Genomic DNA, 27980 nt, shown 5'->3' with positions numbered 1-27980 from the left:
AATGCATTAAGCATAATAGATGTCATTAATCTATTATCATCAACATAGAAAATACAATAAAGTTTGAACATTGTGTCATGGTCTGACAGTGGTATTACAAACCATGTATATAAGATAACAAATGTCTGTCATATAAACATAGCAATGGAAGATAAGAAAAACAGTGTTGAGAAATTTACATTGTTTTTATTAAAACGTGCTTTAAAGAGAAAGCATGAACAAGAGTAACATTCATTACAGAATGGAACATAATGATAAAATTAAATCAAATTAATATACATGTAGACTGTAAACCATGTAATTTGAATAAATTATAACATTAAATAAGTTTCAAATCATACAACAAGTCCATGTGTTTTGTTTCCATCGATTTTAGATAAGATTAAAAACAAAGATGTTATTTTGTCATAATAAATATATTCAGATATTATCAGCAACATAGCACTATTTTCTTAATAGGATAAACGTATCATAATCAGTCAATATCAAGCATGTGACCATACAATATTGCACACTAATCAACTTATAATACACATGTTACAAGGAATTGACGATATAGCATTATAGCATTATGAAATGCACACTACTCACAGTAGAACAATCAAAATGTTATCAATATAGACTCAATAAACTGATAAAAGAAAAGCAATTTCAATGAAAATTTATATGCACAGAACAATCAACCGGCAGTGTAAAAATGATAACTGATTGCAAAAAACTTTGTTATTAACCCATTTATGCCTAGTGGACTATCCAATCCTTCTAAATTGGATCAATTTATTTCCAAAATTAGGGATGCCTAATATATTTATTTCTATATTTAGAATATTTCTTACAGAAATTCCTTAAAGCAAACAGCGTAGACCCAGATGAGACGCCGCATCATGCGGCGTCTCATCTGGGTCTACGCTGTTTGCCAAGGCCTTTTTTCTAGACGCTAGGCATAAATGGGTTAAATAAAAGAAATCAAATGTATGCATGGATTTAATGCCTACAAAGAGAACATTTTTTTCATCTGAACTCACAACAGCTGCTGTACATGTATTCACACTGAATCAATTCAGTTCACTTCCAATACTTGGTGAAAAATCATAAGAATTTACTGCGACACACATCTTAGGAATGTTATGATCCTGTTAGGCAGACCACCACCAGTACAGCTAAACAGGCAAGGGATTATTGGTCTGCAGTGGAAGCCTTGTTACAGAAAATTGGAAGTTTTGTTACAAGACATAAAACCAGTGTCTTTGTTTACATTTTGGGAAATGGGGCCGGGACAGTTTAGATTGGGACATTTTTGTTAACAAATACTTTAGAATAAAGAATAAGTGTTTTCAAAATTATATTTACAGCGGCTCACGCCATAGAGCTGGATATGGGAATTAACTAAATGTTGCCTTTTATTTACACCATTTATTTTTTGAAAACCATCAATTGGGAATTTTAGGTAGTCTTTTGGAAAAATATGTACTTTTTGACATTAGGCATGGGGCAGAATATTGGCCCCAAATTTGGCAAAATTACCCACACTGTACAACATATCACAAACATTTACTGTGGCTAAAAACCATCAATCTCATCTGAGTATTAAATAATATTATTGAGAAAAATAGTGTCTAGTAACTGGTGTCAAATGTTACTAATATTGTAATGTCATCAAAGTGCTTATTCCAGTTCATGGTATTTAAATCAAAACAGCGAAAAAAATCTCATACAAATATAAACCCAGCAACCAAACATTATTCTTTTCTTAATACTGACAGGAAAAAAGACAATTAGGCAAAAAAACACGATTCCTATGTGTGTAAGAATGATGTACATCTAAAATGCGTTCAACAGAACATCATGAATAAGCAAGACTTGTAAAAGCCTAAGGTAAGATATCTATCCCTGTCACACGCCTGGGTACAACATCTATCACAAATCAATGATTCGAAAAAAGTAGAAAGATAAATAATGATTACACAACATTGATATAGCATTTTCAGTACTTGTAGGACACATCCGCAACACAAAGCATTCTCAGACAAAATTTCAAATCTTAACGATTTCAACAACTTTCTTCGAATATTCTTAAACTTGAACAAATGTCTTCGAGTCTAAAACAGTTGTTTTTTTTCTTCTCAAGGTCTGGATTTATCGCCAACATCTTCTCTTACATCTCCTCGTTTTGGGTAAGATTAACTTGGGTAAAGTCAAATTTCTCTTTCATTATCTTTTCATAAAGGTCTAACACATCATCACATGTTGTTTCGAAATGGGATGTAGCATCGTATGATCTGGAGATGAACACCTGCAATAAAGAATGACAAAACATGTTCAAGTCATGGTTTATCACGGCGTAACCAAAACTTGCTTCAGCAGTGAATCTCAAAGAAGAGAAATAAATACAATCTTCCTCCAACTTTTGACTAGATATTAACTCTTTATTGTCACATTGTCATTATTGTTGCATCAGTCAATTGTATGTGTACTATAACAATTTATTTACAACAGAGCCCGTATTTTCCAAACAATTCTTTGACTTAAGATTAAAGAATACATGTAGTCTCAACCTTTAAGAAAAAAAATGCTTCTAAATTTGCATATATACAGACAAAAAATGGTGCTTAATTCATATTCATATTGTTCTAATCAAACAATTTTATAATCAAATAACTAAATTTGTTCACTGCTATTCTAGACTCAACTTTCAAGTAGTTTTAGCACATAAAAATTGTCAGAATATTCTTTATTTTTAGACCTTAGTTAAAAAATCTGCTGGGGAAAACAGGCCAAAGCCCTTTTTTGAACGATAGGGATATTTATCATATTACAGCCCTACTATCTGTTACGTTATGTAATAAATGTTTTAGAAAAACAGCTTATACACATGTAAACAAGGGCTGTTTGTAAAACATGCATGCCCCCCATATGGGCTGTCCGTTGTAGTGGCAGCCATTGTGTGAATACGTTTTTTGTCACTGTGACCTTGACCTTTGACCAAGTGACCTGAAAATCAATATGGGTCATCTGCGAGTCATGATCAATGTACCTATGAAGTTTCATGATCCTAGGCGTAAGCGTTCTCCAGTTATCATCCGGAAAACATTCAACTATTTCGGGTCACAGTGACCTTGACCTTTGACCTAGTGACCTCAAAATCAATAGGGCTCATCTGCGAGTCATGATCAATCTACCCATTAAGTTTCATGATTCTAGGCGTATGCGTTCTTGAGTTATCATCCGGAAACCACCTGGTGGACTGACCGACAGACCGACATGTGCAAAGCAATATACCCCCTCTTCTTCAAAGGGGGGCATAATTAATATAAAATCCTAGATATAGAAATATTGTCGTCATAAAGAGTTACTTTTCATTCCACGACCTACAATTTGTTTTCTATAGAGAAAAAAGTGTGGTTTATTCTGCTAAATACCATGAGGTAAACCTCAGTGAACATGATATAAAAATATAAACCCCTGGGAATATATTACTGCAATTTCCCTTGTTCATAATATATTACTGCAATTTCCCTTGTTCATAATATGTTACTTGAATTTCCCTTGTTCATAATATGTTACTGGAATTTCGCTTGTTCATAATATGTTACTGGAATTTCGCTTGTTCATAATATATTACTGGAATTTCCCTTGTTTCACTTACATTAGAACTTTCGGTACCATCCTTTTGTTCATACATGTCACTGACGGTAACAAACCTGAAAAGGAAAATGGCATTTCTGAATGTCTGAAGTGATTTCATCTAATTCATGTAGGTATATCCCACATCTGACATTGAGGTACTTTTCAAACAATATAAAATAGTCAGAGATAGTAAAGAAAAGAATTGCATGTGCAAACTTAAGAAAAAAAGGTACTGAACTTTACAATATTTCATATTAATATATTCTATCAATCGAAAATAACAACTTGTTAATACTTATGAAAATATAAAAATATTTTTTTTTAAATAAAATCACTTTTTTCGATTTACATTAATGTATTCTATTAATTGAAAAGTAAGCATTGTTAATATTTCAGAAAGTGAAAATGGCTTTTGCAACCAGCATAAAACCAGTACAGCCTGAGATTAACTTGCAGTCTGTTTAGGTTTTATGCTGTTTGCTGTTCATCAGTATCTAAGGGTTGGAAATGAAGCCTTTAAAACTTGAATATAGTAAGAAAAGTCTTTATTCAGATTAAACTTTCTAAGTGACTACAAAATACGTATCTAAGGGGTAAAGGGTTAAATTAAAATATCCTCACTTTTGTTCGATTGGTCCCAAAAGGTCTAGGCCCACTTGCAACTCAGCCTCGGGGTTGCTGGTCTCTACGGTTGTGCTGACGATAGCTAGGAAGAAACCCTTGGCAGCTATCTGGTGGGTGTGGGATACCACGCTGACGTAGATGTCTGAAAAACACAACCAGCAGCTGGAGCAGAATGGTGAACAAATAAAAGAAACAAATAATATCCATGTGTCTAGCCCACCCTGTCATCTGGAAAAACTGGGCTCGATGCGTGTGCGTAAAGTGTTGTGACGACACTATTCGCTTGTATGGAAGGAAGTGAATTGTTATTGAAAAATCCAGCTTAAGCAGAAAGTCTCGTCCCAGATTAGCTTGTGCAGTCCTAACTCTTAAAGCACATATAATAAGCTCTGTTTTACCTGAGCCAGGCTCAATTATCTAATAAATGTATGTATATATTCCTTTTCAGATTTAAATGTATGTACATGTATACATACCTTTTTAGGTTTACGTTTTTATGATGATGTATATAATAACTTTAAATAGTAACAGTCCATTTTCTTAACAATATCTAATGTCTGATATATTTCAATAACAAAACAAACTAAAGAGGCCTCCCAAATATAAATTAATAGTTAACAGTGTAATCTTGGACATAGGTTTCATACAGCTGCACCTTTAGAAAAATAACATTTAGCAAATACTTACTACAAATCATAAAACTTAAACCAAAGGAAAGTACAATTTTACCATGCTTGCGATTGACTTGGTTTTGTGGGATAATAATCTGCACAGACAGCACATCCTTGGTGTTGGGTACCGGGTGATTCATAATGCAGATAGCGCGCACAACCTGAAACATTGACATGAAGCTTATGTTTTACAACATTAACAGTGTTAATTTGATCTTTCTTAGAACAAATCTTGTAATGTACATGTATATAACTATAGTAGGTTATCTTTCAAAAGTGTCTTAAACCCTTCCCCGCTAAGAAGCAAAGTGAAAAGTACTATATGCAAATAGCATAAAACCAAAAAGTCTGCGAGAAACATTGCTGCTCATCAGTATGTTAGGGTTGAAAATGAAAACAAAACTTGAATCTAGTTAGAAAGGTCCTTTTTGTGTAAGGGACATCAAAAAAGCCTCAAGTGTATCCGAGTGGAAAATGGTTAACCGCAGGTTTCCCATAATGCCGCCCTACCTGTCCAGTTTTCTTGACCTTGTCCTGTGCATATGATGGGTCACAGATGACCATCTTGCACCTGGCCACCTCCCCCTCAGACTCTACACCGATCACCTTGCCGTCCTCTCCATACTTGATATGGCAGCCAGGCTTGTTCAACATGTACGTACCGCCATAGATGGCGCTCAATCTGCAACAGGATAACAATTCTTTACAGGTGAAAATCTAAATTTGCAACAGGATAACAAGTAAGTCTACAGGTGAAAATCAAAATCTGCAACAGGATAACAAGTAAGTCTCTACAGGTGAAAATCAAAATCTGCAACAGGATAACAAGTAAGTCTCTACAGGTGAAAATCAAAATCTACAACAGTGTAACAAGTAAGTCTTTACAGGTGAAAATCACAATCTGCAACAGGATAACAAGTAAGTCTTTACAGGTGAAAATCAAAATCTGCAACAGGATAACAAGTATGTCTCTACAGGTGAAAATCAAAATCTGCAACAGGATAACAAGTAAGTCTCTACAGGTGAAAATAAAAATCTGCAACAGTGTAACAAGTAAGTCTTTAAAGGTGAAAATCAAAATCTGCAACAGGATAACAAGTAAGTCGTTACAGGTGAAAATCAAAATCTGCAACAGTGTAACAAGTAAGTCTCTACATGAGAAAATCTAAATCTAAAACTGGGTAATAAGTAGGTATTTACAGGTGAAAATAAAAATCTAAAACAGGGAAATAAGCAAGTCTTTACAGAATCAAATCATTGCAGGGCTTCCTCTGGCTCAACTTTGTCTGTAGCTAAATTTGCCTCGCTATTGCAAAAATCTTTTTAATTTAGCTAAAATTTTAAATGAAGAAAATGTTATAGCAAAATATAACTTTCTTAATCCAAAAGAGTCAATTCAAAGCTATTGGCTAATTTGGCAAAAGACAGAGAAAGCAATTCATAGGATACTAATTTATAAAAATACCATTAACACTAGTACGGCAATAACAAATCCCAATTGATGAAATATCCAACAAATTGCTGTGCTAAACAAATCAGACTTTATGATGTTTCAAACAAAATATTAATAACTTTAACTTTGTACAGAGAAAATCCAACAAAAAACTTGCAAGTTCCCATACTTGAAATTGTAAATGCACTGAACAGCCTGTCCAGTGCTCTATTAAGACCTTAATGGCCAGGCTCAGCATCCTGCCCCCTCCGACCCATACCATACCCCATTAAGACCTTAATGGACAGGCTCAGCATCCTGCCCCCTCCGACCCATGCCATACCCCATTAAGACCTTAATGGCCAGGCTCAGCATCCTGCCCCCTCCGACCCATACCATACCCCATTAAGACCTTAATGGACAGGCTCAGCATCCTGCCCCCTCCGACCCATACCATACCCCATTAAGACCTTAATGGACAGGCTCAGCATCCTGCCCCCTCCGACCCATACCATACCCGTGTTTGGTAATGGTCACAGTATTGGTCAGCCAATTTTGTAAGCAGTTTGAATAAAATGCATAAATTGACACTGTTCAGCTTTTTTATTAAATAATAAAAACCAAGTACCGGTAATACAAAGAAATGGATGTCATATGAAATATATAACCCGTATTTTATTAAAATATACAGCAGTAATAATACAACAGCGTACTCTATAGTGCCCCTTTCAACAAGCAATCACCCTGCCTTTTTAAAATCCTAGCCAGAGCCCTGCCTATCGCTCTGAAGTTATTATTTAGAGATCTATATAAAGGTCGTATTAAATAGGCCTCTATTAGTTCAACCTTCAAGGAATATGAGCAGACATACCTAGCGAACCCCTGTGGTAATTATCCCAGTCTATTATTCCAACCTCCAAGAAATATGAGCTGACATACCCCTAGCGAACCCCTGTAGTAATTATCCAAGTCTATTATTCCAACCTCCAACAAATATGAGCTGACATACCTAGCGAACCCCTGTGGTAATTATCCAAGTCTATTATTCCAACCTCCAAGAAATATGAGCAGACATACCCCTAGCGAGACCCTGTGGTATTTCTCCAAGTCTATTATTTCAACCTCTAAGATAGATGAGCTGACATACCTAGCGAACCCCTGTGGCAATTCTCCAAGACCATACAAGGGGTACAGGTAGGGTGACTTTCCAAACCTAGCCAGCGACTCGTAATACAGCTTGCCCCGCTCTACGAAGTCTATCAAGGGTGCAGACTTGTACCTGGATGAAAACAACGTAGAACAATCAAACCATACTCTTGGAAAACAGGGTAAATGCATGTGTGTCAAGTGTCGCTGCGGATTACCCGGTGCACTCCACACAGGCAAATAAGGGACAATACTTTCCGCCTTAACTAGATTTTTGCTAACAAGAAATTTCCTTCAAAAGATAAAACCAATAAGGCGGAAAGTGTTATCCCTGATTAGCCTGTCTGGACTGCACAGGCTAATCAGGGACGACTCTTTCCATATATGTTAATGTGATATTGACATTGTTTGATGTTGCAAAATCCAAATATACTAATATATTCGTCTTGGTAAATGGATTTCACTATCACACCTTAATGCTTTTTATTTGTATTAAACTGTAATAACACCAGTGCAGGGCTCCTCATGCTCAAATTTTCCTTAAACAAAATTTGCTGAAAAACAAAGAAATTACTCTCATTATGACAGTTTTATTGGGCTTTATAAAGAAAAAGTTGTCGTCAAAAAAAAATTCCTTTAATAAAATGTTCTTAATTGAATGTGTTGAATGGCAGAGTAATCACTACAGAACATCTATTTAGACAACCAATCAACTGATATATTCAATCTGTTTCAAGGCCCAATCATGCATACTTTTCTGTCTTAAAGGTTTAGTCATATAATGATACAAATTAATATCAGAGGCAGCTCTGTAACTAAATTGACCGTAATCTCTTCTCCAACATGTCATGACTATTTCTGGCCAATTTAACTTACTCCTCAGAACGGTACAGGGCAATGCCATGCCCATTGAAGTCTTGTGTGTTGTCATCTAAACCAAACTTCTCAAACATTTCCTTTGCGGTTGTCTGTTTAGGGTCCATTCCATGCCAAGTCTTTGGGTCATTTATATCAAAGTTTTGTAGAAACTGGAAAAACTTGATGAAACGCCGTTTTTCAAAAATACCCATCAGAGCTGGAAAATGAAAAGATCCACAAATTGATGAGATTAAGGAAGTTCACCCAGCTGATAAATGTAAGTACATATTTCTTATATCTCAATTCAGTAGCTTTTCATCAACTACATTTGACCAAGAACGTAATTAAACCAAAACAATATTCAAGGGCCTAAGTATATTAGTGTTAACGTTTCCACAGTAAACGTATTTAATTAAGCATTAATTTTGTCATGGACGTAAACAAAATCAATGCCTGTTTTGTTGCATAGATGTAGCTAGAACTTAAATCAAAACATGACTTAACTTAAAATAAAAAGTCTTCATCTCTGAGAAACATTAACAAAAGGAAAATGGAACACATGTCAGTAGTATCATTTTATGATATTACAAAGATTTCTTAAAGTTGATTTTCCCAAAGCTTTTCGAAAAGCGTGGGGATTATGTGGTTATCTCCGCCGTCTGTCCGTCCGTCCTGGTCACTATCTCCTCCTACACTATTAGCACTAAAACCTTGAAACTTACAAACATGGTAGCTATGAGCATATGTGTGACAGTGCACTATTTGGTATTTTGATCTGACCCCTGGGTCAAAAGTTACGGGGGTTGGGGTGGGGCTGGGTCAGAGATTTTCACTCATTTTACTAACAGCATGCGGCATGGGGATACGAGTCGGCCTCTGTCGCGCCATTTCTAGTTTTGTTAAAGTTTGTTCACTACAATAACCATAATTAAATTTAGAATTGTGTTACTTCATTAAATAATTTTTTTTTAGATTTACTATAGAAATAAATTTGATAATATAAAGTTCATCAAGAACATGTTTAAAATTGGATAAAATATTGGGATCTAACCTTATTTGTCTGGGAAACAATAATTTTGTCGACCCTGAGTCAAGTGCAATTTAAGGGATATGCAAACAATGCTTATACATATGAGTTATGCTCTGATCCTGGCTTGATGCATGTACCTTAAGTGTTGTCCTTGATTACCATGTGCAGTCCGCACAAGCTAATCACAGAAATCAATTTCCGCATTTACAGAATTTTTCGAAAAGAATGTTCAGTTCAAGCAAAAGACACTTAACGCAAAAACATTAAGTCCCTTTTTCCAAGAACGCGGCTTATATTTATTGCACAGAGGCGACAAGTCAGACTTACAAGTACTAAGTCCCTCCTTCTCATCGGCGGGAATCTTGTAGATCTTGCCGCCCTTGTACACATAGCTGCCCTCGATGGACTTGAACTCCAGGTAGCGTGTCACCCCTGTGTGCACCAGCAGCTTCACTAGCTTTCCTAATGATACAAAGTAAAAAATACTTATTTCAGTGTGTGTTTTTTTCCAGAATAGGATCAGGACCCTTGGGCAAAAGCAAGATACAATGGGCCATAACTCTGTTATTAACAGATGGTGTAGCAGTACAATGCCATTTGGCTTGCATCAACCTCTTATCCATATACATACTCATACCAAGTTTCAATGAAATCCGCCAAAGCACTTCCAAGATATGGCTCTGGACGGACGGAAAACGCCAAAACAATATCCCTCCACCTATGGCGGGGGATAATAATTACTTATATAGGGAATGTTGAGTTTTTTTTTGCTAACAAATACTTTAAATTACTCAGGTCACAGTCGGGTGAGCAAAATATTATATTTTGTGTGTGTAAATACATAAATGACATTTCCCACAGATACACAAGGCCCTTTAAAAGTTAAACATTTGAATTCCCTCACCACTAGCCATGAGGAATTTTGGGATAAGATCCACATTCCAGTCCCTTCCACGACCCATCGTCTCTGGGGGTGGCACTCCCATCTTGAAGTGCTTGTATACCTGAAGACATAATCTTATTTTTAATGAACAAAGCAAATAATAAAAACATATATAAAGTTTTTAAACACAATATTACTTTGTCATGTCAGTCTTACAGACTTTGTAACCAGAAAGTTTCATTTATAATATTACATGTAACTTAAAAATGTTCAAATTTGGAGGCAAGTATACGGCATCATTCCCTATGGAAAAAATTATATTTTTTTCCAACTTGGACCTTTAAATTCCCAATTTAAGGTTTCTCAACATTTAGTTCAGCACCCATCCAGCTCTATTATTATAAGTTGAAACTTTGCCAATATATTATTTAAAACACTTTTATTCTCAATTTTGAAGCATTTGTTAGCAAAACAGCAACGCTTCGATTTCCAAACTCTAGTCAAACAATGCAATTTTTTCCAATCCAAAGGGACCCAGCTTAATTCCCATAGTGGTGAAAGAAAAACACACTGGATCATACATGTACCGGCAAAACCTAAGGGCCTAACTCTAGGCTACAGGCCAATAATCATGACACATGATTCTACTGTAAAATATTACAAGAACCATTATTTAAAGAGGGTTTAAAAAATACTTTCTTTAATTAAACGGCAGTTAGATAACATGAAAAGGAAGGTTTATTACCTGTTCAAGGGGGGTAAGAGAAGCACTCTCCCCACCATAGTAGTCGTTCCTGTCCATGTGAAGGACCTTCTTCTTACTCACGGACATCAGACCACTCATCACGCATTCCTGCAATCAACCCATTTGAAACTAGACATATGAAACAGACACTTATAGCCTCACATTACAAGCTTCAAGTTTGGACAACAACAAATACAATTTGAACTGTACATTTAACAATAAGACAACGTGCCAGCATAATGCGGCCAAAACTGGTGGTCTGAGGAAATATTAGCTTCTTTACAATCATTTAAAATACAAGGTCATTAAACCTTGAAAATATGAGTAGGATCTACCAAGTAGTTACAGAAATGATTCCAACAAAAATTTCATACTGTTATATTCTATGGTGGAAAAAAAAGACAAAGGGTCATTATTTTATCAAACATCTTTGCTGCCGAGATTCATTTGTTTATGACAATCTGGACATTTAAGGTCTTTCAACTGTTAAATTTTTATTCAACTGAGAATGTTTGAGCAAGATCCATCAAGTAGTAACTTATAGAAGTTAAAAACAAACTATTTGGGGACCGCACATTTCATGCTGCAAAAACTTGTTGCAGTCAAAATTTCTTTATTCCTCAATGCTGAATAAATACGGAAACATTTTGTCATGCAAACAATTAATTATAAAATAACCCGAAAGAACTGTAGACTGCATATGTATAATTGCATATATATTATTCGTTAAAATATAGACATTTATAAATTTCAGCATACTAGTCAGCTACAAATGTTGCACTCAAAAAATATCAAACTCATCATATCGATTAATTGTCACCTCTTAACGTGGCCTGACCGATATGCCTTATATTGCAAGGTCCTTCATATCAGTCTGGTAAAAAATTAGAGACTGACTTTTTTCCCCACTTAGTTTAATGTGTTGCAAATGTCTCTATGGCCTCTCTATTATACAAATGCTTTTCCATATTAAGATGCACTTTTTCCTCATTGAATTTTGAGAGGCCACCTAACTGATTCATTTTTGGGCTCATTATAACTTGATCAATCATTCCAAATTCATGAAGGCCTGGTTACTTAATAAGATAATCTGATTGCTATAATGCTATGTGATACAAATATCAATGTGTGTGTTTGGAATTGAAAAGTAATTTATAATAAATGATCATGATTTTGGCTGTCAATCTCCAGGCGTGAAAAAGGCTGATTGTCATTCATCTAAGCCATTGTCCCTTCAAGCCATCTTGACCAGACTCCTTACTGACATGCACACTCAGACCCTTAGAACTTTCGTTTTTGGAACGCTATCCTTTAGATACAATTGTTACATCAATATGTCCAGTAAACATTTGCCTAGTTGGGATTTGACTGGATCGAAGACAATCAGCTGTAGCGCAAAAATTACCACAACAGCCAAGGGGTCAAATCACTGAAATACACTTGTTTTGATAAGTTATTTCATAAACAGAATATATAACTAATACAAGCAAATATATCCGACTAGCTCAGTTTGCATTAACTTTCATGATGTATGTTTATTTCAACAATTATTTGCCAACATAAATTGTAACTGCAATCATCAGCTTTCCAACAATTAAAATTACACTAAAAACATGTTGAAATAAAATTTGGGACTCTTTGCAGATAATATTAATAATCATGAGTCATGACACTATGAAATGGAAGAAGTACAAGATAACATAGCGTACGGGTTGCATTGCGACACTGATGGTTTTACTGACCACTGCCAGTTTTTATTTTAGATGCAAGTTTTTGACCCTAGATATATACATTTTCAGCCCTAGCTATTGGCTGATCTACCCGTGACTTATATCAGGTCATGTGACAAGGCATTTTATCGGATTTTATCCTGTATAAAGTAAAATTAAATAAAATGACTTTTACTTCCACGCAACCAAAGTCTGTATAGCACATTTTCAGGACAAGGCATTTTTAATTGCTGAAAATACCAGAAATCTCTCCAAAATGGCCATTACCCAATAAAACATGCTTGTTTCAACTTCAACGTTGGGTTTATGAGGAATACTATGTTAAAGAAGAAACAGAAAACTTCAATGGCAAACTATAGATACTAGCTATATTAACAATGAATAACAACACAATTAATTATAATTCGAACAACTATGGGAATAACACTAGTAAAAGCAGCAGACTCAAAAAATGGATTATCGATTTTGCAAGAAAACAGAGTGAAAGGGGGTGGGGTTATCTTTCGTAGACCCTATTTGTAAAGAGTTAGAACGATAGATGACAAGAGTTATGTGTGTACCACAAATCGTTCTCTGTCTTGCGAGTTACCGAAAACTGTTCCACTACAAAATGACAGAGGATGTGACCGTGCTTTTTGGATCACTTGAAGAATGCTTAAAAAGCCTTCGTGACCACGAAATACAAACAAATACGAGGTATGCTGTTGGCTACAGCAGCAAAGGGGATGTCACCCTTTATGTACCAGTCCCCTTATGTACCACCCCTTTATGTACCACTATCTGACCCTTTATGTACCATATATATAATATAGAGAGATAAATAATATAGGGTTTAATATGAAGGTGTGTTAATAATGAAATGTATTTTGTGACATATTATTGATGAATTTAGACTAATATATTGCCATAGATTATATTTTATGCCAGCTTGTGTGTCAGTGACTGTCTTAGTATAATTTATTAGCCCCAGTAGTAATAAATGATTCATATTCTTACCTGAAAATAAAGTATATTATACAAATCCATTTGTCACTATCTTATCCTGACTAAGTCTAACTAAAATGTTTGTATTTCCTATTGTATAGTTGAAATGTGATACTTTGAAGAGAAGAGAGAATGACCTTCATTTTCAAACTTTAAAAAATAAAATTATTTCCTTTTTTAATAATGTTTAGAGAATGACCTTAATTTTCAAACTGTGAAAAATAAAATCCTTCTTTAATCATGTTTACAAAAAAAATAACTGGTGGTGTCATCAAAGGATGTGCTATGATGTATGTTTGTATTTGTACTGTTGTTTAAAGAAAAAATAAAATAAACGCCCTTATTTTATGAACTTTTCATTTGTTATTTTGTGTACTATGATGTATGCTTGTATTTGTACTGTTTGCCAATAAATGAAAAAAAACTCTAAAGATTTGAATAATAAATGCTCTTTGCTTTTCATGTGCTACTTTTATGTATTAAGTATTTATATATGTATTAAAATTACAATATAACAGAATACCAATAAAAAATTATGATTTGATTTAGAAAATGTATTATGAAATTATGTGCTGGACTATGTTGTTGTTATGTAAAATTAAATAAAAGTATAAAAGTATAAATGTTGTTGTTAATTGGTCTACTCTAATTATTTGAGGAATGTGTCACTTGTGAAGAAGGACCCATTTGGTTTGGGATGTTTACTAAAAAAACATGACATTTCACACCTGGCATAGGTGAGGAATTTAGAGCTGTTGAGCACCAGACAGTGTCATTAGTCTTCATTAGAGATACTGTAACCATTGCATAAGGTTCATTTCATTTTAGTTTATCATTTTATTTTTGCTATTGGAAATAAAAAAAATATGAATGTGAACAAAATTTCAATTATAATTCTAATTGAGATTTTTTTTTTTAATTTTGTACATGTAACTTAGATTGCTACATTTTTATATTTAACATATAATTTAGCAATATTTTACTTAGTAAGAACTGAGTTACTAAGTTACTGAGTTTTATTTAACTTTTTTTTGGTTCTTAACATTACATTATGAATTGCAATAACAAAATAGATATAACATATAATTCAGCAATATTTTACTTAGTAAGAACTGAGTTACTAAGTTAATCAGTTTTATTTAACTTTTTTTTCCCAATTGTCAAAACTTTTCTGATAGCAAGAAATAAATGATTCAGTACAATGAATTGCAATATTATAGTAGACAATATTTGATTAACTCAAATTTGACTCGATCAACACTTATTAATGCCCATTCACACTGCTATGAATGAATGGACAACACCTTCATAAGAAATAGGTGGTACATAAAGTCTCAAAATGGTACATAAAGGGAATGGTACATAAAGGGAATGGTACATAAGGGGTCACACCCCAGCAAAGGCTTTGGCAAAAGAAGTACTGGTAGGTCACCAGCAGTCAAAATACATTATTAATATGAAAAATGACTAGGGTTTGTTTAACCATGAGCGTTAAGTGTGTTTAAATCGGTGTGTAGATAACCGAAATCCTATTAATATTAATAATTTATCAAAATACTGCGGATATTAAGATAGAATATTGCATAATTCACAGATAAAGCAGCAGTATAATTAATTCCCCCACCCAACCTTCCCCAGGACCCTACCCCCCACCTCAGCTTACCCCTTGGTTTCCAGATTGTTAAATGTACACCTTTTGTGTTTGGTTTGACTTTTCAACAACAAATAATGACAAAAATATGCAGTTAAAAAATCTCGTATAGGTATTATAAACAGGCATGGCAACTCGAGTGTTCTCGATGAAAACGGTCTTGTCCAGTGTTCCTCAATCTTTCATCAATAGGCACATAGTGCGTTTTATACTTTGTGTTTATATAATACATTAACACAGGTTCTTTTCAAACTGTGTATTTTCGTCAATATTTCTTGTTGAAAAGTCAAACCATTCCCAATATTTGTACATTTAACAATCTGGAACCCCTGGGATAAATGGGGGTGGCAGGTTGGGTCTGGGGAAAGTCAATATACTTAATTTATTCGCATTCAAAATGACAAGAGTAAGAAAAAACACATGCTTTATTTGTATTATAGGTCACCAGCCTTTAATATGCTTTATATATTCATATTAAAAATGACACGAGTTAGGAGAAACATATATATCGTTTATTTTTTTGTTATCGCCACTTATTTATTTAATCAAAACATTACTACTCTTAACTAAGGGTGTCACCTTTAAACGTTTGAACGGCCGCGTTTCGTGGTTTGCTCAAAAACCTTTACAAAAACAGTTAACCTTTAAACGCCAGTCTATATCAATAAAATTCGTTTTAGTTCATTACGTTGTGACGTTTCAAAACTTTTTAGCAGCTGCCAGGGCCCTCGTTTGGCATTCTTTACTGCCGAATATTCTGTGGCTTCCCCCATGAAAGAAGTATACTTTTTTCCCCTATTTCATCTATAAATCCCCCCTCCATTTTTTTTTTAATGTTATACCTATGTTGCCTGCTGATATGGTGCTACTAACTTTGATAAATTGTTTATTTATATAACTCATATTAAAATATCGCAATTTTAAGTGCTCAATGGTTGGTGAAAAGATCTTCTAAAATTCCCATTTTCGCCCAAAACAATGCAAAATTCGCCCCTCTAAGGGCCCCGGCCCCAATCCCCCAAAGTGTAGAGAGGGCCCTTGCTGCTGAAAAAGACTCGTATTAAAAACTATTTGTATCCTGTGCGCCAGATGGCCCTTATTCACAATACCGTAAGCATAGCAATACACCATGTATGGACTAGACCTCTTGAATATTTAACGCGCATCATCATGAAATTCCTGGCTTTTGTTGCATGAGAATGCCCAGAATCCTCTTGAGCATTCAACGCGCGTCGGCCCGAGGAAATATTCACGACGTTTATTCATCGCCATTCATTTCTCGAGATATGGGGAACAATCTCCGTATAGGAAAATTTTACTAAAATTTAAGTATGCTTCTTTTGATATGCATCGTGTTATAAGTAGAACGTTAAAAATTTAAAACTGGTTTACTCTTGTTAAAGGAATGTTGGTAAATAATTCACATTCGTGTCAAAATATTACGGCATGTAAGTAGACAAATTGTAACCCATTGGTTAGACCAGTGCTCCAGCTAGGCCTAAATCGAAGGGCGCCGCGCCCTGCCCTCCCGAACCTCCGCCCTGCCCCCCCCCCCCCCCCCCCCCCCCCCCCCCCCGAACCCCCGCCCTGCCCCTCCCCCCTCTCAAAAAAATAAATAAATAATAATAATTTTTTTATTTTTTTTTTGTACATATGATAATTCATAAATCTCTAATTTCATTGTAATTATTTAAATCCTCATTGTAGACATTATATTTGAATGGTTTAGTAATAATGGGAATAATACAATTATTTATAACATATAAATTAACATGCAATAGGAGGCATTCCAGAAACATCCGCGCGCTCGAACAAAATACTGTGCGTCGAAAGTGCCCTTTTGACAATATACTGCGCGTCGAAAGTGCCCTTTTCACAAAAAAAGCCCCCCTTCCCTTTTCAAATCCTAACTGCAGCACTGGGTTAGACAACTATGAGAACAGTTGGTTTTAGTATGACATCATGTGCGAATGGGATAAGCATTAAATATAATATCCGGAAATAAGTACTACTTTCAGTTTGAAGAAGTGATGGCACTGATGCGTGATGATTTTAAAACGGACATAGGGATACCGTTTAAACGGTAACGTTTCGTTTATTTCATGTCGTTTAAACGTTTAGAAAAATCTGTAAATGTGACACCCTTACTCTTAACTAGAACATCAGTTATAGACATAAACAAACCTTTTCATTAAGTAGGTACATGTAATAGCTTGTTATGTAGCAAACATATGGTTATAGTAGAAACATAATCAATTTATTTATATGTTCTTGTTTGTTATTGAATCAGGCTCAAATATTGACAACAACAAAAGGGTCCAGTGGCTGAATGGGAAACCGTTCCCCATAGCCTAAGGCCTAAAGCATGTATATTTTGTATAAAACATTGTACAGTAGACATTTACAATGTTTCTTTTAATAATACTGAAGTTGTTAAAATGATGTACCACACTCGGCATTGAAAACAACACTTCTGTGTGTGTTCAGATTGAATTTCAGTGAATGTGGAAGTGAGTAATAAGCAGATTTGCAATTCATTACAACCAGCCTAAGGTAATTGTGGCTGTTGTTATGTAAATGCAAGTCTGTTGTAATCATCATATTGTAATCATACATGTATTGTGTGTTAAAATGCAAGGAGGATAATAACAGGAGGAGGATGCAAGGAGGATAATCACAGGAGGAGGATGCAAGGAGGATAATCACAGGAGGAGGATAACCACAGGAGGAGGATGCAAGGAGGATAATCACAGGAAGAGGATAATCTCAGGAAGAGGATAATCACAGGAAGAGGATAATCACAGGAAGAGGATAATCACAGGAAGAGGATAATCTCAGGAGGAGGATGCAATGAGGATAATCACAGGAAGAGGATGCAAGGAGGATAATCTCAGGAGGAGGATAATCACAGGAGGAGGATGCAAGGAGGATAATCTCAGGAGGAGGATAATCACAGGAAGAGGATAATCACAGGAAGAGGATAATCACAGGAAGAGGATAATCTCAGGAGGAGGATGCAAGGAGGATAATCACAGGAAGAGGATAATCTCAGGAGGAGGATAATCACAGGAAGAGGATAATCACAGGAAGAGGATAATCTCAGGAGGAGGATGCAAGGAGGATAATCACAGGAAGAGGATAATCACAGGAAGAGGATAATCACAGGAGGAGGATGCAAGGAGGATAATCACAGGAAGAGGATAATCACAGGAAGAGGATAATCACAGGAAGAGGATAATCTCAGGAGGAGGATAATCTCAGGAGGAGGATGCAAGGAGGATAATCAAAGGAAGAGGATAATCACAGGAAGAGGATAATCTCAGGAGGAGGATGCAAGGAGGATAATCACAGGAAGAGGATAATCACAGGAAGAGGATAATCTCAGGAGGAGGATGCAAGGAGGATAATCACAGGAAGAGGATAATCACAGGAAGAGGATAATCTCAGGAAGAGGATAATCACAGGAAGAGGATAATCTCAGGAGGAGGATAATCTCAGGAGGAGGATGCAAGGAGGATAATCACAGGAAGAGGATAATCACAGGAAGAGGATAATCTCAGGAGGAGGATGCAAGGAGGATAATCACAGGAGGGGGATGCAAGGAGGATAATCACAGGAGGGGGATGCAAGGAGGATAATCAGAGAATGAGAATGCAAGGAGGATAATCACAGGAGGATGCAAGGAGGATAATTATAGTAGGAGGATGCAACGAGGATAATCACAGTAGGAGGATGCAAGGCGGATAATCATATGAGGAGGATTCTAGGAGGATGCAAGGAGGATTATCACAGGGTCACTGAGTGTACATGATGCAGGAAGATGCTGATATTTCATTCCGCTGACAGAAATTAAGAGCCTGACCCAACATAGTTAAAGCAGAATACTAATAAAATTAAAAAACAGAAGCATACCAATTCTCGAATTCACAGTTAATGAGACACATCAACATCAAATTTACCAAATAACAATGATGACAGAATATATTCTTTTACAATAAAAATGTTCTAAAACGTTAAATGTGTAAACATTCTGTGTAGTTATCATAGTATTTTTATGCCCCCCTTCGAAAAAGAGGGGGTATATTGCTTTGCTCATGTCGGTCTGTCTGTCGGTCGGCCCGTCCACCAGGTGGTTGTCAGACGATAACTCAAGAACGCTTGGGCCTAGGATCATGAAACTTCATAGGTACATTGATCATGACTCGCATATGACCCCTATTGATTTTGAGGTCACTAGGTCAAAGGTCACAGGTGAAGGTCACAGTTACTAGAAATAGGCATTTTAAGGATTTAGCATTGTTCAAAAAAGGGAAACAACTACCGTTTATGCATGTTCTTTTTTGTTACAGCATTTGCCTCCCTTGTAATATATTTAAATTTTACCAAATGTAAGCCTAACTGCATTTTTGTAATGCATTGTATCCACCACAAACACCACCACGACCACCACCACCGCCACCACCACCACCGCGACCACCGTCACCACCACGACAACCACCACCGCCACCAACACCACCACCACAACCACCACCACAACCACCACCACCACCATTGTTCACAGTGACAAAAAAGTATTCACACAATGGCTGCTACTACAACTTATAGCCCATATAGGGGGGCATGCATGTTTTACAAACAGCCCTTGTTGCTTCTTTCTTTGTACAGGAACTAGCATTAAGGAGAAGATGCCTGTGTGAAGGTGTTACCTCTTCATGGCAATACAATACAATACAAATCTGAAATTGTGTTTGTTGCTACCGCAGTCCTGCATATGTGTTTTCTATTACTGTTTGTTAATGGTGTTTTGTATGGTTATTGGCCTTTTCTTGTGTTAATTTCAAATTAATTTAAGAACTGTGCATGAATATTTTTAGAAAATTGTGGTAGAGTTAGTTAGTTGTTGCAGTGAGGGTCTGAAATTTGTTAATGACATTTAAAGGAGTGTGTTCACAGATCGATGATTTTTTATGCCACATATATCAAACATAAAAGGATACTGTATGAACGTGAGTTAAATACATGTATACATACAATTAAAATAGGTGGGTACGCAGTGTTTAAAAATATGTGCAAACTAAAACGAAAATAAAGTTGCTAATACCGAATTGGAACTAAAGTATCAAGAAATACATGTACATGTAAGCAAATATTGTAAGTTCAATGATTTTTTTCATGAGTTATTTCTCCATGAAGTGTTGTGCAATATTCATACAAACTTTCGTTTCTACTGAATTGTAAAGGTAGCTTTATTGTATTTTGATGATAAAAAGTCCTTACACATGTTTCATATGCCAACCACTTTGAACTTGTATAGCCAATATCTGTGACAAAGCCCACTCCTCGAGCATTACTTGTATGTGACAGCCTTTTGTAATATGTATTGTTTTTGTATAATTCAAGCTCTATAAATAAATTATGCATATATTTTTGCTATAGTGAATCACTGTTGTGTCTTGATTATGTATTTATGAGTATGTCTTTTAAACTTTAAAAACGTATTTGCTCACTTATTGCAATGTTGTAAAACATAATGATCGGATGATTTGTAACCGAATAAATAATAATACATTAAGCAATTTGTTTAAGTTTACTTAAGTAAGATCATTTTGAACAATTACATATTAAATTTTTTCAACATTCCACTACATGTATCAGTATGTGTAACATCACTACGGTACATAATATGACCGAAAATGCATAACGTCATTACCTTTAGGACGACCGAAACATAATTTTTTTACTTTGCTCTCAAAGGCGTAATTAAAGCTTACTAATAACTTCCATCGTAAAACGGCTTCATACATTTGCCCACTCCTCGAGCATACATGTATGTGACAGCCTTTTGTATTATGTATTGTTTTTGTATAATTCAAGCTCTAAAAATAAATTATGCATATATTTTTGCTATAGTGAATCACTGTTGTGTCTTGAGTATGCTCTCAAAGGCGTAATTAAAGCTTACTAATTACTTCCATCGTAAAACGGCTTCATACATTTGCCAAATGATATCAATTACATAAGTTAATGTTTGATCTAGTTTAAGCCTATTTATTTTTGCTCGATTACATCAAAATCCTAAGGCTTATTGAGACACTCTCGAGTCCGTTTCCTGGGAAGAATCAGAACTTGGTATCTATCGAGGAGATAATGAGAACGCTCCCCGAGTAGGGATCAAACCCACGAACTCCCGATCGCTAGGCGGACAACACATCCATTACACCACCGCGACCTTCAATTATATTGTATATCATTGAAACTATTGCAGTATTGCTCTCTCATTATACACTAGCATGTGGTCCTTTATTTATTGCAAGTGATCAATGGCCAAAACCGCACTGCACGATACAAAAAACAGCATTACACAATACATAACAAGATGCAAACATAATCAAATAAAGCTGGGGTCACCGCGTACCGGCATGTGCTTTTTCTAGCTCTTGTCATTTTGCATGTAAATAAATGAAGTATATTTACTGCTCGCGACATAAAACACAATTAAACGATAAGTTTCTTTTAAACTCTTGTTATTTTGCATATGAATAAATTAAGTATAATTGACTGCTGGCACCGTGAAACACAATTAAAGAATTGCTTTTAATATCTTTTGTCATTGTGCAGGTGAATAAATGAAGTATATTTACTGCTGGCCTCGTGATACACAATTAAAGCATGTGTTTTTCTAGCTCTTGTCATTTTGCATTTGAATAAATTGACTAAATTGACTGCTGGCCTCGTGAAACACAATTAAACGATATGTTTCTTCTAACTCTTGTCATTTTTCCACTCGAATAAATGACGTATATTTACTGCTGGCCTCGTGAAACACAATAAAAGTTTGTGTTTTTCTAGATCTTGTCACTTTGCATTTTGAAAAAAAGAAGTAAATTGACTGCTGGCCTCGTGAAACACTATTAAAGCAATTTTTCTAACTCTTGTCATTTTTGGACTCAGATGTTCAATGCAAACGACAGGTTTTTTTCCAACTCTTGTCATTTTGCATGTAAATATATAAAGTATATTGACCGTTCGTGACCGAAAACACAGTAAAAGAACGTGTTTCTTTCTAACTCTTGTCATTTTTCTTGTGAATAAATTAAGGTTTATTGACTGCTTGCCCCGTTAAACACTATTAAAGCATTTTTTTCTAATTCTTGTAATTTTTGGACTCAGATGTTCAATTCAAACGACAGTTTTTTTCTAACTCTTGTCATTTTACATGTAAATATATAAAGTATATAGACCGCTCGTGACCGAAAACACAGTTAAAGCACGTGTTTCTTTCTAACTCTTGTCATTTTTCTTGTGAATAAATTAAGGTTTATTGACCGCTTGCAACGTGAAACACTATTAAAGCAATTTTTTCCAACTCTTGTCATTTTTGGACTCAGATGTTCAATGCAAAAGACAGGTTTTTTTTCTAACTCTTGTCATTTTGCATGTAAATATATAAAGTATATTGACCGCTCGTGACCGAAAACACAGTTAAAGCACGTGTTTCTTTCTAACTCTTGTCATTTTTCTTGTGAATAAATTTAGGTTTATTGACTGCTTGCACCGTGAAACACTATTAAAGCAATTTTTTCTAACTCTTGTCATTTTTGGACTCACGTGAAACGCTATTAAAGCAATTTTTTCTAACTCTTGTCATTTTTGGACTCAGATGTTCAATGCAAACCACAGGTTTTTTTCTAACTCTTGTCATTTTGCATGTAAATATATAAAGTATATTGACCGCTCGTGACCTAACACACAGTTAAAGCACGTGTTTCTTTCTAACTCTTGTCATTTTTCTTGTGAATAAATTATGGTTTATTGACTGCTTGCACCGTGAAACACTATTAAAAGCAATTTTTTCTAACTCTTGTCATTTTTGGACTCAGATGTTCAATGCAAACGACAGGTTTTTTTCTAACTTTTGTCATTTTGCATGTAAATATATAAAGTATATTGACCGCTCGTGACCGAAAACACAGTTAAAGCACGTGTTTCTTTCTAACTCTTGTCATTTTTCTTGTGAATAAATTAAGGTTTATTGACTGCTTGCACCATGAAACACTATTAAAGCATTTTTTTTCTAACTCTTGTCATTTTTGGACTCGGATGTTCAATGCAAACGACTTTGCGACATCCTTTGCGACAATGCTCCTAACTCTTGTCATTTTGTATGAGCGAGTGTCTAACTCTTTACAAATAAGGCTAACCGTTATCTTTCAACCCCACCGACAAAAGTTAAACGCGATAATACCAAATACACGTACTGCAAAATATTATCATTTATGTTTCTAGTTACCGTTAGGCCTGTGCCAAGAACGATGACGTCGTAATCCTCATCCATTTTGCGTATTTTGATGGTCAATAAGTTGATTTAATACACACACCGGCTAGTCGGAAGAGTGTTCATTAAATGCGCATGAATACAGCACTGACGTCAGCTCTGATACGTGATAATATTTTTTTCCATGATTCATGTTGTTAAATTGTTTAGCGATTCTTTTTAAATGTGTAGCACTGTGAATTATTTGTGTATTTTTTCTTTACCGTGACATGATGATTAATGAATAGTGCATATTAATTGCGGATTATTTTTTCATATATATCATAATAGTTTAGGTGTTGTTAGGCACTTCCTGTTTCCAAAATTGTTCTGCAAATTGGCATTGGCTGGAACTTCAGGGTTAACAAGAATTTGAGTAACGTGGGGATTTAGAACATTTATCAGTAGTATTCAGCACCCATTATGCATGCAAAAATATTTTGTATTTATATACATGTATATATGGAGCAAATTTATTTAGTGATCTTAAGATCAAAGTTTTGCAACTTCTGGTTAAACTTTTTTATCATAATATGATTCATATTTGATAAAAAAATCTTATGACATTCCTAAAAAAATCACTTTTACCAAAAACATTAACTTGAAAGTTCTCATAAAAGTTAATAAAGGGCCAAATAGATATATGTCTATATATCTTAATTACCGGTAATTATTCATTAATTGATTGATTATTTTTGTTACAATATAAAGATAAATTCTTTATGTTAAAAATATCATGGAGATTAATGTTTTTCTTCATATTGAGTTTAGTTGCATAAAGACATGACACAATGCCTTAGTTTGAACATATTTATTTAAGCACAATTGCATCTTTCCTATAATGCTGTTATTGAGACGGTCTCAAGTCCGTGTCCAGGTTAGAATTACTACTTTGTGTCTGTAAGGGAGATCTTTTAAAGAACGCCCAGGCAATTCTCCACAGCCTTATAGTATTTTAATTAATGAGTGGACGGTTTATATCACATAAAGATTTGATTTTTGTAAACACAAAGTAAAATATGAAATAGATTTTTGAAAGTTGTCACAGACACAATGTATCCTTATGAATGAACTGTACAGTTTTCTTTAATAAATCTCGTATATTGACATGAATAGAATTTCCAATCGTTTATCATGAGCATGTTTGGTATTTTGCATAACACCTGATAGTGTTAATGAATGTTAACTTTCTTTCCTTTAGATGTCTTGACAGTTGAAGATGTCTAAATCCGCAGACACCAACAAACACAGCAACTCTAAGGCAGAGTCTGTTCAGATTTTGTCAGTTATTAAGTCTGAAGGTACATGTACATGCATTTATTGTGACATATTATTTTCTTTATATATATCTGAGGTAACAAAAATGGGATACCAATATTAGCACAATGTTTTGGCTACTGCTCATGCATTTTTTAATGTGAAAACTACTTATAAGGATAGTCTGATACTGGTAGGGAAAATGTGTCTTCCTTAGTAATACTATTTAACATACTATCATACATTTTATTACATTTTATCATGTCTGTGACAAAAAAATAAGCAAACAGTCATACATTTTTTTATCTCAATGAAATGTATATATGTCGTAAGTTTATCAAATATATTTAGATTTAAAAAGCCTTGTTTCATAATTTTCAAAATAAAGCATGTACAACATATATTTATAAGCACATGGTTATGAATTTGAACCTCACCCTGGGAAAACAGGGTTTAATGCATGTGTGTAAAGTGTCGTCTTTTCTTACTGAAAATCCAGTTTAGCAGGAAAGTGTCTTCCTTGATTAGATTTGCGGACTGCACAGGCTAATCTGCGACGACGCTTTAGGCCCATGCATTAAACCCTTTTTTTTTATAGCAAGGTTTGTATGTTTGTCAGACTTGACAGCTGCTGAGCTGTTAGAGCAGGTGTTCCCACATGAAGGCTTACAGTCGGAGGCCAGTGCTGCTGCAGCGGAGTAAGTGAATGTCCAACTGATGTTAAACATTTCAAAGTTGCTGGGCTTGCCCTCCTTTAAATATTTGTGAAACCAAACTTATTGCTTACCGGTAGTTTTCATGATAAAAAAACTATAACCTTACAGCAAAACAGATTATTCTTAAGCCAAAATTTTAACCATTTTCTAATGTGGGAAATGGCAGTATGAGCTTTGAGTGTAACAATCTGTTGTAGCAAGTATAAAGGATGTGTTAGTTATAGCTAACATTTTTATACTGAGAAGCTATCTTGAAGCCTACAAGGAAAGTGAGTAAATATTTATGGAATGCATTTTTTGTAATACTTACTGTAAACAAAGGTTAGGCCAGAAACAATGCAGAATGAACTTTTGAATTGAACAATTAAGAAAGAATGTAACACTGCTGTTGATGGTATAGATATGTGCTCAGTTTCATTGCTTTTCTAATTTAATAAAAAAAGTTATGATGAATTTCAATTGATTGAGCTTTGTTCTGGAAAAACTGGGCTTAGTGCATATGCTTAAAGTGTCATCGCTAAATCAGCCTGTGCAGTCTGCACATGGTGCTTGTTTAAAGGTCTAATTTAACCGAAAATTCAGTTTAGGCAGTAAGGTTCGTCCCTGATTAGCCTGCACAGGACAATCTGGGACAACACTTTACACACATGCATTAAGCCCAGATTTCCCAGAGCTGATTCAATTCCTCAGACTTTGCCGTATCACAAACACCAAACCTATGTATTACAGGAAGGCAGTGACTATCTCCAACCTGGTAGACCATCTGGAGCTGTGGATGGAGGAAACGGCACGCGATGCTCACACACAAGGCATAACTTAAAACCTATTTATTTAAGCTCAATTTTATCAAAAACCTAATGCTTATTACAACAAACACTCTCGAGTCTATAATCTGGGTCGAGCCAGTACTTAGTGTCTTTGGGGGAAAAAGAATGCGCCCAATGTGGGGACCGAACTCATGACCTCTCGAACGCTATGCAGACATCATATTCACTACGCCACGGCAACCTTTTTAACAGATAGCAGGGTCTGATTTTACCAATTTTCCCTGACTCACTGCATCACCGTGTTAAATCTGTTTTTTATTTTTAGATAAGATTTTTAAGTTTCATTTGTATGGTTCAAACTTTTGTTCTGATGATATTTAATCCACCATCTCAAAGCAGTTGACAGACTATAGGAATGCTCTTCATGTATCTGTTCTAAAGCTTGTCTTTGACCATTTTTTGTCCTCTACATTTGTGCCATACCCTTTTACAGATTTTCATGAAACTTTCTTAAATGTAAAGGGCATTGGGTATTAGTTTAGAAGGAATAAGTCAGTCATGCCTTCAAGAGGTCAAGGTTGTACATCAAGCCCTAAGATTTGAGCTTCTTTAATTGTGACTGCTCCACATCTCCTATACAATACAAAGAACTTTTATGAAACTTGCCTCAAAAGTAAGGGCTTATAGACGATGTGCAGGAGGTCAAAGGTATGAGCCTTGTTTTGTGTGACCTGTCCATATCTCCTATTCCTATGGAAGAATTTACATGATAATTTGCTACAATATTTAGATCATTGAGACAACTTGCAGAAGGCATGCGTCAGTCATGATGGTTCAAGGTCAAGTTAATGCTTCAAGGTCAAAACATTAAACCTCAATTTTTGTGTCCACTTCACATCTCCCATACCCTTTGAAGGATTTGCATGAAACTTGGCTACACTTTTAAGGTCATTGAGACCATTTGCAGAAAGCACGTGACAGGCATGCCAGGTGAAGGTCACACTTGAATGTCAATAGTTTAGCCATCATTGTTAGTGTTTTTGTACCTGCTTCATATCTCCTACATGTTTACAGAATTGAACAAAATTACAAAAAAGTTGCTCCAAGGCCAAGGTCATTAGTTTAGTCTTTTTATGCCCCCGAAGAAGGGCATATAGTGATGGCACTGTCCGTCCGTCTGTCCGTCACACTTTGCATTTAGGTTTCAAAAAATGCTCATAACTTCTATTTCGCTTCAGATGTAACATTCATATTTGGTATGCATGTGAATATGGACAAGGCATCCGCGTTTAGGTTTTGAAATATGCGTCTAGGTTTCGAAAAATGCTCATAACTTCTATCAAAGCGTTTATCGGGGGCATATGTCATCCTATGGAGACAGCTCTTGTTTGTTTTTTTATCGGCTACATATCTCCTATACCTGTTTAAATGTTCTTTAGTCATGAATGAAATCATCCTAAATTAAAATTAAGGTCCCCACCTCAAGATCTTAAGAACCTGGGCGGGGCTCTTGGACTACAGTTTTTATCAAGTCTTTTATTTTAG

The 27980-nt window shown here is 35.2% G+C and overlaps 2 protein-coding genes across 5 annotated transcripts in view; one reads left to right on the top strand and one right to left on the bottom strand.

Annotated features, from left to right (window-relative positions):
- Positions 1-166: 166 nt before the first annotated feature.
- On the bottom strand, positions 167-23837 carry LOC127881780 (rab GDP dissociation inhibitor beta-like). Its single transcript, XM_052429920.1, has 11 exons — positions 23672-23837; positions 11017-11124; positions 10293-10392; positions 9716-9850; positions 8377-8575; positions 7502-7633; positions 5433-5604; positions 4981-5083; positions 4249-4393; positions 3647-3701; positions 167-2293 (listed from the first exon to the last, which is right to left on the bottom strand). Exons 1-11 carry the CDS (start codon positions 23714-23716, stop codon positions 2156-2158), a joined length of 1332 nt encoding a protein of 443 aa, XP_052285880.1. The 5' UTR covers positions 23717-23837; the 3' UTR covers positions 167-2155.
- A 153-nt stretch (positions 23838-23990) lies between these two features.
- LOC127881759 (E3 ubiquitin-protein ligase RNF123-like) overlaps positions 23991-27980 on the top strand; it is a 75146-nt gene continuing 71156 nt past the window's right edge. The window contains exons 1-4 of one of the 4 annotated variants that reach the window (XM_052429860.1): positions 23991-24071; positions 24897-24996; positions 25572-25650; positions 26398-26477. In XM_052429860.1, coding sequence (XP_052285820.1) covers positions 24915-24996; positions 25572-25650; positions 26398-26477 — 241 coding nt within the window. In that variant the 5' untranslated portion in view covers positions 23991-24071; positions 24897-24914. The other 3 variants (XM_052429861.1, XM_052429863.1, XM_052429862.1) reach the window with 3 other exon arrangements.

The sequence above is a fragment of the Dreissena polymorpha genome, chromosome 5 (genome assembly GCF_020536995.1).
Source record: "Dreissena polymorpha isolate Duluth1 chromosome 5, UMN_Dpol_1.0, whole genome shotgun sequence".
In the NCBI taxonomy this organism is placed as follows: Eukaryota; Metazoa; Mollusca; class Bivalvia; order Myida; family Dreissenidae; genus Dreissena; species Dreissena polymorpha.
The sequence above is the reverse complement of the archived record's forward strand: the minus strand, read 5'-3'. Positions and strand labels throughout refer to the sequence as shown.